Source organism: Coccinella septempunctata, chromosome 7 (assembly GCF_907165205.1).
Source record: "Coccinella septempunctata chromosome 7, icCocSept1.1, whole genome shotgun sequence".
NCBI lineage: Eukaryota > Metazoa > Arthropoda > Insecta > Coleoptera > Coccinellidae > Coccinella > Coccinella septempunctata.
The window spans coordinates 2,468,285-2,483,772 of NC_058195.1; the positions used below are offsets into that span (position 1 = coordinate 2,468,285).

The 15,488-nt window shown below is 38.4% G+C and overlaps 1 protein-coding gene across 5 annotated transcripts in view; it reads left to right on the forward strand.

Annotated features, from left to right (window-relative positions):
• LOC123317427 (ABC transporter G family member 14) overlaps nt 1-15,488 on the forward strand; it is a 104,168-nt gene that overhangs the window by 60,982 nt on the left and 27,698 nt on the right. For 2 of the 5 annotated variants that reach the window (XM_044903958.1, XM_044903959.1), the window contains exon 2: nt 14,028-14,091. The exons of 2 other annotated variants lie outside the window; for them this stretch is intronic. In XM_044903958.1, the coding sequence (XP_044759893.1) occupies nt 14,030-14,091 (62 nt within the window). In that variant the 5' untranslated portion in view covers nt 14,028-14,029. Of the gene's footprint in view, nt 1-10,120; nt 10,387-14,027; nt 14,092-15,488 lie in introns of those variants that run through there. One more of the 5 variants, XM_044903957.1, reaches the window with a different exon arrangement.

Genomic DNA, 15,488 nt, shown 5'->3' on the forward strand with positions numbered 1-15,488 from the left:
TTATTCTGTCTCAACACGAGGTTAAAAACACTCATTACAAATCCAGAGATGAATTAAAAATATATTCACGGAGTTCAGTGAACTCAGCGACTAAAATTGATATCTTTTATAAGTTTTATTCAACTCGGAATGTGAAGAAATAAAATTTTCATAACCTCACACGCAACTAGGTCAACACCAGGAGATAAGAAGTGTATTGTATAAGTCTCGTATGTAGAAAAAATTAGTTTCTGTGATTATTTGGTTCTTTGCGCTCGAGAATATTGACAGTCATAAGTTTCAGCGAGTTCACCTCGAGGTCATGTCCAAATGGATTTGAAGTGAGTAATTCGACAATAAAAAATCCATCTTGTTCGAAATATATTCCACAAAATTCAAAATTTTTTATTTTAAAGTTAAATGGTGGTTGGGATATGATCATTCGTGAAACAAATAGAATTTACCAGCCTCCTAACCCAGTTCCTCGAGATGAGAAAACACATTCTCATGCTAATTAGCCAGAAGATCTAATATACCATGATGAACTGCCGCTTGCTTCTCTCGAACACGTATGATTTATGCATAATGAACAGTTATTGAATTTCAAAGTACGCAGACTATTAAATTCAATTACTGTGATGCAGATCTGGCTAACCTTATTATCGGCTTGATTGTTTAACACCCACAATTGTCACTGGTCTAATGAAATTTATCGTTTTTCCAGGAAACTTTCATATTCGCCATTATATGCACATTAAAATGAGTTATGCTCGGCGGATTTACGAGCAGGCGGTTACCTGAGCATTCTGTATGAAAATGTATTGGATACTGTATGTTTGTTGTAGATTTGAATCGGGTTTTGCACTAACAACCTTGTGAAAACCTTAGGTTCTAAACGTCCAAATTTTTATCTGATTCAATCATCATTTATGGTCAAAACTATTGTCAAAATCGATCAAAAATCACAAGAATTCTGTGATATTTATCTTCAGATACCACCAGGAGTATTCTCTGTGAGCAAGACGTGTTGTCCCACTATAAAGGATGTGTTAAAATATTTTTACGAGTCAAACACTCACCCTATGTTGAAAAGACCTTCTTAAGTGGTCACCCCTATCCCAAATAGATGTGCAGGAATGTTTGAAGAGTTTCGCTCCTCTCAAAACCTTCGATACGTTTAGTTGATCAATACCGGTATGCTGTAGGTAACTTTCATCAAAAGAGAAAGATCGTCTATCCTAAATAAGGCGTCATATGACGTGGTTACAAACAGTATCTCGTATTTTGAAGTACCAATTTGTATCCGTCATAAAGTAGGGCAATTCACAGGAGAAGATTCAGTGAATATGATATAACTATATATACTTTCACCTAAATAGCAGAAATTATTATTATCATTGATTGATGGTGATTTTGGCAATCAGTTCAGAAGATTATATCTTTCAGCTTCACGTAGGTACCTAGATATAACCGTTAAAATAGTGGTAAATGAGCTTATCAACTCTTCGTATTGTATTTCAAATGAAACTATTTTTTGAAACTCGTTTCGATTCAGTCTATTCCATTTCAATTTACTCCAGAGGGAATGTGTTATACAGTATACTCATTAATAATTCATACTTTTCTCATATGTATGTTAATCTTTCCGATTGGATTTATTCGTGGAAATTTTCGAGTGATAAAATATGCTTCCATAGACCCATTTTCCACGTTCAGCGGCATAACTCTTTCGAATGGTACATACATTCGAGTTGTTTTCCAGACCGAGGTAATTGACTGTCCACATAAATAGAATGTTGTTTATATAACTTCGAGTGTATGGAGAGGATAGGAACAATTTTCACACGTACCAATAATGAAATTCTCGTATGGAGGGCTATTTTGTCTGTTCAATAAGATGCGGTGGAATCCGTTTCTCAACCGAATTCATTTTCAACATATTCGAATATTTTCAATCTTAGGAGCGTGAAGTTTGTGATGGAAATGTTGTTCATAATGATACCTTTCTGAGCTGGCCGATTTTGGATATAATTTGGGGTATCCTACTTATCATGAGGAATCTAACGCCAGAAAGGATATTATTGAATAGATTTCCACAATAATGCGAGTAATTCCCTGATTAGGGGATGATCGTTGACCTACAAATTTACTATCAAAAGCCAATACAAGGATATATTGAAAAATCCTTAGCCTACTATAGAACCAACCAAAATTTCTATGTCAAAATATTTTATTACTCAACATATTCTCCTCTTAATTTATTACAGCGAACCTGCAACGCGCAACGTCTCTAGACCTTTCAAAAAAAATGTTTCTTTTTGCTCTGCAAATCAGACCTCCACAGCTTTTATTACTTCCTCGTTGGAAGAAAATCTAGAACCTTTTAAACTTTTTTTCAGTTGGGGAAAGAGATGATAGTCGGATGGAGCCAAAACTGGTGAATAAGGGGGGTGTTCTAGTAATTCAAACCCTAAATCACGAATTTTTTTCATGGCAACGTGAGAATTGTGTACAGGGGCGTTGTCCTGCAAAAACAAAACATCTTTGGATAGCTTTCCGCGTCTTTTCTCTTAAATTTGTTCCCGTAGAGTGGTCAGTAATGTCGAATAGTGATCTCGGGTTTTTGTTCTACCCTTATCCACAAAAAATCAATCATGATTGCTCCATGGCAATCCCAAAAAACTGAAGCAAGAACTTTTCCAGCAGATTTTTGGACACGAAACTTTTCAGGTCTTGAAGAACCAGAGTGTCGCCATTCCATCGATTTTGGCTGTGTTTCTAGATCGTAGAAATGTACCCAAGTCTCATCAATAGTAACACCTTATCATCTTTAATGGAAAATTTACCTCCTCTGAAGCTTGCAGTCCAATTTTTCACGGTCGCATACGAAGGACATTGATCACTAAGGGTATTAATCATATCTTCGTAAATCTTCGACATTTTTTGACACAATTCTTGCAGATCCCTATTTTTCCAACCTCCTCGTCAGTTCTAAATGGATTCAACTGATCTAAGTGAGCGGACAGGTGTCAGGATTATTACTATAACGTCACCAAAACTCAAGCATCTGCCCAGATCAACTTTTCAAGAATGAAACTGTACTTTACTTCCTATATCATGTTGGATTTTCACTGAAATTGTTTCAACCCAAGCCATAAATTGAGTCTTGAAAGCCGATATTTTGAGTAGATTCTACGTTGCTTTGTTGCGTATATCGCATGAATTATTGTTATATCGTTATAGGTCAAACATGACAGCATGCAAGTTAAATTGCAATAAGATATTCCTCATTTCGTGATAATATGTGCTGTAAGGGTTAATCAGTCTTTTTCTGGTGAGATATAATAGGATATAATTACTCTCAATTAGCTCGAAAGGAAAGATAAGTAGCTGCACAGTGAAAATGATGAATTTTTCGAGATATATGATATGTTTGGAAATGAGTACAGGCTGAGTTCAAGGACTAGGTAGTATAATGAAGATTTTGCCTCAGACGTTGCTCGGGACTTCAGCTACTGAAAAAACCTAGTTGTATGTATACTGAAAAAACTCTCACTTTCTTCCCAATACTCGAATATGAGGCCGACGAATGAGCACTAGGTGGTTTCGATGACCCAATCCTGTGGCCCACTTTCGGACCGTCCGGTACTCGTTCGCCGCTTGCGCATCTCCACTCTCACCTCGACATTCGATAAAATCGCGCAAAAACCGACTTGTGTTGGTTTGGCAACGTCCCGCAATCAACCGTCCATCGAACTCCGGAGAGATTCCATTTTTTATTCGTTTTCTAATAGGGATGCCATATACGATATCCAGCCGAGAGATCTCTGTGGTACCTACTCTCGAAGTATGCCGCTTAGGTCGGGTGAAATACGAGGAAACACTGAATTTTCCCAGTGCAAAAACAGTTGGACAGGATTGGTCCAACTTCCAAAACGCCTCCCAGGGCGATTTTTCACAATTTCAATGGAAAAACGTTCAGAAAATTATATCACAACAACAGGGGTTATAATTTTCATTTCTGAGCTACAAAAAACTTTATCGAATCAACAGAACTGGGGATTCTTCGTGCTATTACGAGGATGTATTGATATCTGGTTAGCCTAGACCAGTTCCATGCATAAAAAAATATTGCGTTACCATAGCAACGAACAATAACTCATTAGAAGTGTCAGTGTGAAGTTTGAGGTCAAAAAAGTAAACCTGAGTTACGCAATAAATTAAGAGAAAGAAGATGTCCACCGAAATTGCGAAAATAGAAAAATTGGAGTATTGAGCCATCATCAAGTACCTGTATTTAAAAGGGTTAAGAGGTAAGCAGATTTACCAAGGTATGCTCGATACCCTTGGTGATCAATGTCCTTCGTATGCGACCGTGAAAAATTGGACTGCAAGCTTCAAAAGCGGTAAATTTTTCATTGAAGATGATGACCGATCGGGAAGGCCAGTTCCTGTGTCAGTCTCCGAAAATATCGATGCAGTTCATGGAATGATTTTATCAGACCGTCGAATTGGGCTAAAACGGATATCTGAAGCACTGAATATTTCATACGAACGCGTTCATCATATAGTTCACGTCAATTTGGACATGAGAAAAATTGCTGCATAATGGATCCCCAAATGTTTGAATGTTGACCAAAAGCGTGCAAGGGTAGAAGCACCGCGTTCGATCTGTGCTCGATTTGAAAACGATGTAGACTTCTTGAACCGCATTGTTACTATGGATGAGACTTGGGTACATTTCTATGATCCAGAAACAATTGATGGAATGGCGACATTCTAGTTCTCCAAGACCTAAGAAGATTCGTGTCCAAAACTCTGCTGGAAAAGTTCTTGCTTCAGTTTTTTGGGATTGCCATGGATGGAGTAATCATGATTGATTTTTTGGATAAGGGTAGAACAATAACCGGAGATTATTTTGTTTGGTTCTATGATAAGCTGAGAATTTTTCAATATATCCTGGTATCTCCAGAATAGCTATGATCGAATCGCTCTCATTGTTGAACTTTCTTCTTGATCTTTCTCAGTTCCAGCACTTGGCCGATTCATATGGAAAGTGAGTCATAACACATGAGTAGATGGTTTATGAACGGACATCCTCTGTTGATATGTTCTCAAAGCTTATAACTTGGTACGCAGGTGTAACACCTCCCTACTAAAAATATCCCCGGGAAATTGAGGAATTGATTGAAATGTAAGCACACGCCAGTTGGTGTGAGAGGGAACTCAATTTAGCTACTTCCAAGAAATGAATATAACGATTATATTCCACGATCATTTGGATAAACACACTTCAAAAGCGATGTGCACATCGTTAATCAAGAATGAAATGCTCTTTTGAATGAGGAATGTTGAGATGCTGAGGAAGGGATTGACTTAACTATTCACTGATAATGAAATAACGATATTTACTAGGGTTTTGATGTACAGGGTGACAATTTAAAAACTTGCCAGGCCAATTATGTCGCGACAAGGATGTTTTCAGAGAAAATGCCGAACGGGTCAATTTTTATTTTGAGGGGGACATATTTTGAGCAGAATTGTAAGCCGAAATCTGCTCAACCCTAGGTGTAGGTGCTATCACCCCTAAATTCTTAATAGGGAATAGTGGTTGAGCTAAAACTCAATTGAATGATCACTTGTCCCTCTACATGAATACTATGGTTTGCAAATTTTTATTGATTCCTTGAAGGAGTTACAGGAGGTGACAATTTGAAAACTTGGCCAGGCCAATTAAGTATTGACAAGGATGTTTTCAAAGAAAATACCGGAACAGGTTCATTTTTAGACGGAGGGGGACATATTTTGAGCAAAATTGTAAGACGAAATCTCCTCAAACCTTGGTGTAGGGGCTATCACCCCTAAATTCTTCATAGGGAATAGAGGCTGAGCTAAACGTCAATTTGAAGACAATATGTCCATCTACATCACACTATTGTCTTCTAATTGAGGTATAGCTCAGCCTCTATTCCCTATGAAGAATTTAGGGGTGATGGCCCTTACACCTAGGTTTGAGGAGATTTTGACTCACAATTCTACTAGAAACATGCCCCCCTCCGAATAAAAATTGACCTGTTTCGACATTTTCTCTGAAAACATCCTTGTCGAGACATAATTGGCCTGGCAAGTTTTCAAATTGTCAACCCCTGTAACTACTTCAAGGACTCCATAAAAATTTGCAAACCATAGTATTCATGTAGAGGATCAAGTGATCTTTCAATTGAGGTATAGCTTCCCCCCTATTCCCCATTGAGAATTTAGGGGTGATAGCCTCTACACCTAGGGTTGAGAACATTTCGGCTTACAATTCTGCTCAAAATATGTCCCCTTACGAATAGAAACTGACCTGTTCCGGTATTTTCTCTGAAATCATCCTTGTCGTGACATAATTGGACTGGCATGTGTTCAAATTGTCACCCTGTATACTATATAGAACAGAAGTTAAGCGACGTTGATTCTAGGTCTGTTACGTTGAGAATTCTAGACGATACAATGATGCTTTTCAATCTTGTAAGGGTTTTCCACCATCAATTGAATCATATTTTCTATTTATCGTCGTTTGGCCATCTATGGACACAATTCATAACATTCTGAGGGGAAGTAGACCCGAGAAGAGTCTGAGGACGAAATCCTGAGGCATATCCGAATCTACCTACCCTAACCTAAGGGTTGTTGAGAGTATTTTGCATTAAACTTCGTTGCAATTTTGGTTAAAGTAGCGTGAAATCAACGACTTATTTCCATTAAACCTGGGACACCCTGTACATACTCGATGAGCACCAACTGCATCAATCTGTCTTCTTCAATGGATGGCAACCTCGACTTCGAGGTGGATGCCCCACGAGGCAAAAAGTCCAGGAGTCTTCGACCGAATTTCAGCAGGACCGCCATTCATCAGGGCAATTTAGGTGCAAGGCGTTGCGGTCGACCGCTTTTTTGCCTCCTCTACGGCGAAGGGGCCCTTTGTGGGCACTCCTGCGGCCCCTGGTCGATCCACGACCAGCACGCATAGCTGTCTTCGTCGTAACCTCCGTTGAACGGTACTGGGGAACGCAATAAAGTTGACAGACCGCTATCGAATTACCGAAATTTTAACATTGGCATCACGCATCTCGGACCTGCTGCCCGAAGAAACGTTGGTGAAGGTGGAAGTGGATACTCTCGTTGCTGTAAGTCAGTCTTGATCGGGCAGATTTGATGGTGGTTTCTCTGATTCACTCATATGGAGATTATTATTGTTGTATTCTTGTTTTTCTACACGAATATACAGCTCTACGAGAGTTGAGGAGGTTTAGATAAGAAATCTGAATGTTTGCCCACTTATCTAACCTCACTTTTACTCATTTCCTTATTAGTTTCACAGTTTCAGGTGAAAATCTATCTTTAGTATCTATAGTACAGAATCATCTCAAGTTCTTGAAAAGTATGGCTTTCCCGAACATCAACCACAGCTTGGCAACGCCTTCGCAATGGGATTGAGGTCTGGCGATCAAGGAGGCAGGGCCAAATACGCCATAACATGAATTACCAGAGTTTCATCGACAATTTTTGCCAGATAAGAATATTTCCCCAATAGCAGCATAAAATAAAGGACTAATATTGTCAATAACTTGCTGATTCACTGTAGCATCAAGGACCAAAGATTCTTTACGTCCATTGAAACAAATGTCTCCCCGAACAGTAACTATACCACCCCGGAACGAATGGGGAATTTGCTATTTCTGGGCTCCAGAAGATGGGGCCATACCCCAGCACGCTGACCATCCCAAAATCGTCCATCTGTGAGCTCCTTTGATCGTCCCAATTCACGAGCTCTTTGGTCCATTCCAATCCAAGTACCATATGATTTTGAGCCAGCGGAAACCTTCTCGAAATTAATCCATAATGTAGATTAAAATTCACTACTCATTGCGGCTTTTGTTTTATCAACTGCACATTTGATGTGGTTTTTCCATGTTAGTCCTCTGTCAAGCTTCACTCCTAGGTATGTTGCTTCATTTTCCCATTCAACCTCTTCTCCATCAACTTCAAGGTTTTCTTCCATCCTCAATCTTCTTTTTTGCAGTAATATTGCTTGCTACAGTGACAGGTTGTTTAATGGTTTCTTATGCAACGTAGATTTGAGGTTTCTTACTCCTCATGGAATATACGTTATAGGAGCACTTTTCTTATTGGTGGTCTGGCTATCAGTTTGAATCTACGTTGATTATAGGAGAAATCAATGGGTGGTTGAATTTAGGTTTCGAAAATCCAACGAGTAACCTTGACAGTGATACGACTTATCAACAATTCCAAGAAGAGAAAAAAGGAAACATGGAAACATAGAAAGATGGCGACTGTTTCAATCGTTGTAAGCTGCTGTTGCATATGCATATCTCGACAAGTACTCAAAGTCAGAAACCGATTTTGCACTAGTGGTAGATCTTGGGCGTCCACTTCTCTTGGGGATACATGCGTCTCATTCTGGAAATAGCTGAAGAAACGATCAGTGAGGCTGACTCTACTAGTTCCTACCTTATACACACCACGACTGGCGTTGTGACGCCCATATGATAGAATCCGAATGGTTCCTTCATGGCCTATTCAGGCGATAGCGCCATCTATGATCTGTTGGCGGTTTCCACGGTAGCTGTCTGTAGAAACCTGTCATATGCAAGCTTAGAGAGTGTTGTGACGAGTTTTTCCTCATCATTTGGTTTCATTTCGTTTCTTCCTATGTTTTTCTTATTACCAAGACACGCGTTCACTCCATTAACTGAAAGCGTTGTTGAAAATCTCAGCCAATTACTCGGCAATCCAGGAAAATATCCATATGAGCGCTATCTGACATCTATGCGACGTAAAATATCTGCAACAGCTTCCTCATATAGCCATTAGCCGGTCTCTCGTTCCGAATTGCAATCGAATACCCCTCGGAGAAATAAAAGTCTCCGCAATGAGGAGGGACATCATGCGATTTCCCTTTGTTTTAGTGCTTCGTCGAAGTGCAACAGCTGCCTGATATCCGGCCAGGTAAGAATATCCACAAGCGGACTCTCACGCAAATGAATCGTTTGTTCCTTCCTTTATCGTCGATCGAGGTGGCTGGGTAGTCTGCGGTCTCTTTTGTTCCGACCGCGAGCAGATGGCCAGGAGACCGAGCTGATGATGTTGAGGATAATCCCTTATCGATTTCAGTAGTCCGTCAGCGAATCAGATAAGGACGGTAGCAAGTCTGGATTGTTTCATATGCATAACCTAATCCTTAGTCCATGTTCAAACTAGAAATGTCTCACAATTATTGACAGCAACTGTTTCATATCTGCAGAGTCTTGCACGGTGTGAAAGTGTGGTAGAGAGACAGTAGCACTTTTAATACGAACAGTTTCATAAGCTTAACAGCTTGCACTTATTCTTCCATACTACCAAAATATGGGGTGATGCCAGAACTCTAGAACGATCAGTAGAAGTTGCGAATATTACAATAGCTTTCACTACCGTCTAAAGGATGGCAGCACTTTACAGATGTGTGCTTTCAATATCGGCATATTTGGAATTGTAGCTAATCGAGAGGCTTTTCGAGAAATTTTTTCATGTGGAATTACATTGAAGGAGTTACTTTACCTCGGAAAGTCAATAACATGAATGAACATTTATTCTTTAATGGAAAAATGTCTGACTTTCCGAGATAATGAACTGATTGAATTTAATTCTAATGAAAACCCCCTATTAATTAATGTTTTCTGACGTAATATATATCTTTTCGCTTTTGCAACGGACCACCGAAACGGTGTAGACCCCTCGTAAGAGAAAATTAGGTCAAAAAATGGGTTATATTTGAATTTGGTAACTCTTATATGAAATGGTTACATATTCGAGATGAGATGAAGTATGTCAGTTTATGTGTTGACAGGTTCGACTCAGAACCACAGAAAAAAATAATTTATGAGCCTTCAAGGCAGCCTGCGGCCTCAAACTCCTACTCCATTCCCTCCCTCCGCAAAAAACGAGAGGATTCCCTCGGTCAGCTCGACCATCTGTCGATCCAGTTCGCGAACAACGAGCGTCGCGTCGATACGATACTCCCAAAGCACATCCCTGATCGGCGTTCGCGAATAAATGTCATGGGTATCTGGAAACGTACAACGTACACTAACTTTCTCGTCCGGTCACCGACCCCGCTCTACGGCCCACTTCTCACTCAGTCAGTAAACCGGAGGACTAAGGACGGCGCCATCTTGCCAGGCACGTTGCCAAGTTGGGCGAGGATATCTGGATTTTAAAGATTTCTGCTAATATTCGATGAGGAGTCGAGTGAGTGCGTGAGTTTAGCGAAGCGTTGCTACAGGAGTGAATTGTGACTTGAAATCTGTGTGAAACTGTTGTTCCAAGTGGTTTTTCCCCATGGAAGATTATCCTGAATCCAAAGTGAGATATCGAGAGAATTATAATTATTTTTGCATGGTTTCCCCAGACTTAATTCAATCACCTGTTGACATTACTGTTATGTTCAAAAGTTTTCTCATCTCCCACTGAATTTATCCAGACGTTTCAAACGTCTTTTATGCCGATGCCTTCTGCGTAGTTTCACAGTCTTTCCTGTGATGTTTTGTAGATTCACTATTTTCATATTCCTCACTTAGCAAAGACTGCCCATGTACATAATCCAACAGTGAATGAAAGACGTAATGATCTCTGGAAATTTTATCCCAAACAAATTCATTCAATGGGCTTTTTAAATGATAAGGAAACCTTCGAGAAAAATAGGTTTGAGATACAAGCATTAGAGGTTCAAATAGTTGACAGTTGCCTCAGATTTTGGGTACAGAATCTACCTTTGAACCAATAAAATACTCTGAAAGGCTCCAAAATTGCTTTAACAATCGAGCATTCAAATCTCAATGTCTTCAATCCCAGTTTCTTTCGAATCTGAACGCGTAACGTTGTTGAAGCTCCCTTCAACTTTCCAGAATCCATACGGATCTACACAGAGAAACGAGTAATCGAGTTTATGTTTAAGTAGAACGAAACCTAACCCAAGACCTACATCTGTCAACGATTCAGGAAAAAAACGACGTAGAAGCGGCAACAACGCTTGCCACACATTCGAGCATTAACAGCACCTATCTGTATAATCTCTTAATAACAACGTTTCTACTTATCTCCTGGTCGTATAATAGGAAGTACGTGGAACTTCATTCGTATTCAATTCAAATTTCTCTGATGTTAGAGATCATCGGGGATAACTGTCTCGTAAAGATGTACACGTTACGAATGCGCATCTCCGAGTTAAGATATAGGACCACCGCGCAAGGTAATTAGGCAGGGGACAACATCTCATGTTGATTATGTTGAAAAGTTGTGACAATCGCTGACGTCGACAAATTGCCGAAATTTCTGAGCGCATATGATTGGTTGTCCGCATAAATCTGCTGTATGACTGCCAAGCATTTCCGTGAGTGCACCTGAGGAGAATTAAAAGATCTGACTGAAATTATTGTTCGACGTTGTATGTTGTGAGTCCTGAATGAAATATTGATGCTGTTCTGATTAATCTGATGGAATGTGTGTTGAAACGACTTCATTTTGTTAGGTAGTTAGGTTTAATATTATTGCAGGATATATTGGGTTATTTCATTTTGGATTATTCCTTTGAACTTTTCGACAAGCGTTAACCAGTTGTCATCCTCTCATTTTCAACCGTAGAATTCGAAAAAAGAGCAAGTTACTAAATGTGTAAAGTAACCTTCTTTGGCTCACAATGATCACTGAAGACGATTGTTGAATGCTGGTCGAAACATTCATACTGTATTGATGTTTATCTGAATAACACCGGAAAACTGTAAGGGGTGATTCTGTGGTAGAAATTAAGCTGTGTGTTTGGCATAAAATTTCTTGTGAATGCTCCTTCCGAAGATTAACAAAAAATATGGTTCTTCTTTTTTATTTTCACTATTTTCCTGAAGGGGTTATTGAGGAAAAATAGCGTATACACAGCAGTTTTCTTCGAAATATATGGGATTATGTACACGCAGTTTTATTTCAAATGCTTCAGAGCAGAATTGATCTAATTTTTATGTTCAACTGGAAACCTATTCTTCTCATTTCAATTGCATCACACTGTAATCAGATTTCCTCGATTTGGGCTATCTGCTCCCTTATTGGATCTCATTTCTCCTCAAATTTATGAGATTTTTTCAACTTTCTGATTTCAAATCACGAGAATGTCGAATATATTAGTGTGTGATGACCCGACGCATTCACCATTTTGCAACTTTTTCTGAATAATGTAGGTACAATGAAATTGACTGTTTTTTTAGACGTTGTCATGACTCCTGAGGAATCTAAAACGTTGAACAAATCAATTTCTTCACCTGCCTGCTACTTTCTCCCAAGTTTTCGCTAAGATCCGATAATGAATCCTTTTTCGAAAAACCTTCTTTATAATTTCTGATAATCTCAATAATGCAGAACGCTTACTTGACAGTTCACCTGGAGAATGGTAAGCAGAAGCTAAGAATCATAGGTGAGCACAAAATATCGATGAATAAGATTCCAAAGCCCACTAGACTCGAAACTATAAAAATGTCATTTTGAGTTACAAATTGCCGAATGCGCCGATGTTTCAGATCTCATCTAGATTCAATAATCTCAACTCCAATTTTGAATATTCATGATCTGTGGATAATTGTTGGTAATGAACACATATATTTTTGTATTTTTCGAATTATTTCCACGACAATTCAACGAAACGTGAAATACCATTTAAGATTTAAGGTTAACAAAAAAGCTTAGATTAAGCAAAATTTTCGTTATGCAATCACTCTGTTTTATCCCACGTGTCACTGGAGAGAGAATCAATCAATAATTAATTACAGTCACACCCAACGTTACCCTTTAACCAGCCTACCATGATATAACTCTATTCCCGAGGTGCTTCATTGAAAACACTCATTTATTCATCGAATTTTTGTCTTAAATAGCGAATAACGAACACAAAGGTATACGTCACATGAAACAATGCCCTATTAGCATATTAAATTTCATGTAATATTCTTATTGCATGTATGAAATAATGCGAATTGCTACACCGTTTTTTTTTTCTGGATCAGTATACACGACCGTTTAACCTGGATATGGATATCAAAACGACTAGAAAATATTGACGCATCGAGAAACCGCTGTTGTCGATTTCGGGAACAGGCTTTCACGACAGATTTTCATTATAAATGACGCACAAATTTTTCATTTTACCTAAACTTTCACGATACATGATACTCCAAGGAATTCTATTGGAAATGACATTTTCAGAGGGCACCATCATTGAAATTTTCGTCGAATGAGTGTGGAAGAATTGTTATTCCTTTATGAAGGATAATTTGGAAGATATGACACATTTTATAATGGTAGTAATCTATATTATTATCTTTAAATTCACCTAATAGTTCGTTAAGAGTCAGCATCTACGAATTTGTCCGATAAATCTGTAATATTCATCAGTTTCTAAGCATCAAAGCCCTTCAATTTGTACTTTCATAACAAACCGTTCATTTCGTGTTGAACTTTGACATTTGCTTTGTGCCCCGAACCCTCGCTTCGTCTACTACATCTTAATCAATTTTAGCTTCAACAAACCAGGTTTTTTTTTGGTGTTCGTTGCCCGGTCTCAGGAATCAATAGCTTCTTTGATATTTCATTTCCTAACGACTCTCGGAGAATAACGGATATATAACTGACCCAAATCCTACTGGCACTCCCCAGCTGTCTTCACGAATGGTGGCAATTTATGACAAACCCGTTGGAAGAGCACACAGAATGGTTATTTTTCACGTGCGTGTTCTTTGTAACGGTCAAACAGTTCGGTTTCGTATCGTTGTGAGGGTTGATCGATATTCACGTGAAAAATGTGATGCGTAGAATTAATATTTAGAATTTAGAGCCTTTTTTCCGATTCTAAAAAATGTTTTCCGCGAAGAATTGTGCCATAAGCTTCATTTATTACTATACAAGGTGTTTGATCATTATAGGGTGCAAATAGTGACTTGTACTGAATGAATTTTCTTTTTCAGGTATGGATTTTTCTAAATATTGGACTATCCTGACGACCAAACTTTTGACTATGAAACTTCTCAAGTAAGTTTGATATTTGTGACACCTAGGTAAAAATCATGCCATTTTTTGGTCACTGTATGAACTCCGGAGTCCCCGTATGTATATTTGATCCTTGTTTTTCATAGAATTCTCCCATTTCTGTGTTCTGAAACGTCAGAGCAAGAATAATCTTCCGGAAGCATAAATGTGACAGAAGCACTCCATTTACTATAAAAATTGTTGTCTGATAATTCATTTCACTGCATCTGCATTCCATCTCTAATTGAATTATAATCTCGTTATAAATCACTTCACCAAATTGACACTCCATTAAAGTCGTGGTACAGCGTTTTGATAAATTGCAGTTTGCTTCGTATTCCTCATTTCCAGTACGCACAAAATTAACCAAGGAAATCTTGGAATTTTCAGACATTCGAATCATTCAAATCGTTTTTTTCACAGAATGATCCACTATCGCTACCATTTGAATAGAGAACTTGTAAAGATCCTCAAAACTACATCCAATTCTCAGTAGTTGAAAGAAAGGAGTTAAATGACGTCCTTTTTTGAAATCAAATCAATTTCGTGAATAGTTTTCCTTCGAATATCAGTTATAAACAGAAAATCTGTGTGAACTGTTTCAGAAATGCAAAACTCTATTTCTAAATGTTCAGTATGATACATATTCGACTGAACACTTTCTGATTCTCAGGTTTTAATTAGTATTCATTCGTTTTCCTATGCTGTGTAAATGAACTTCCATTTGGTATGGTCTCAAATGTAAATAGCAGTTCCTTGGAATAGGAGCAAATTGAATTTCGTATCACCTCCATTAGCATGAGCTAATTGAAATTGATGGTACATCAATATTATGATATTTCTGCTGAATCAACATCAAAGTTAATCAATTGAGCTGACTGCCTCAACCAATTCCACAGAGAAATATGAATGATGACAGAAATTTCACCACAGTTTTCACCAGTTTTGAAAGTTCATCTATTTCACGCCCTATTTATGATTATCTCCCTTTGATGGGAGGGTGGAGGATAGTTGAGTTCTTCAAATGGCATGGTAACTCTCCTGACCTATACTAGTTTGAGAATTTTGCAGTATTCTTCCGAGCACTTCACTATTTATGGAATGTCAGATGACTGGACGCAGCTAAATCATCCACTCTGACATAACCGACCACCATAGTCTGAATCATTGTGGTAATCTGCAATTCACCTAGTTTTCGAACCAGGATTAAGGTCGTCACTTCAAGTTCACTATCGAACCAACAATAATTATTCCAATCGCCCATATGCTAGAACATAAAACTCATGGTTATTTCACCGATACACCGAAGTTCAATGCGGACGCATCAAAACTGATCGTAAATCATATCAGACGTTAAAATTGTCTCATTAACACCGAGATCCTCTGCCAGATTCGAATCC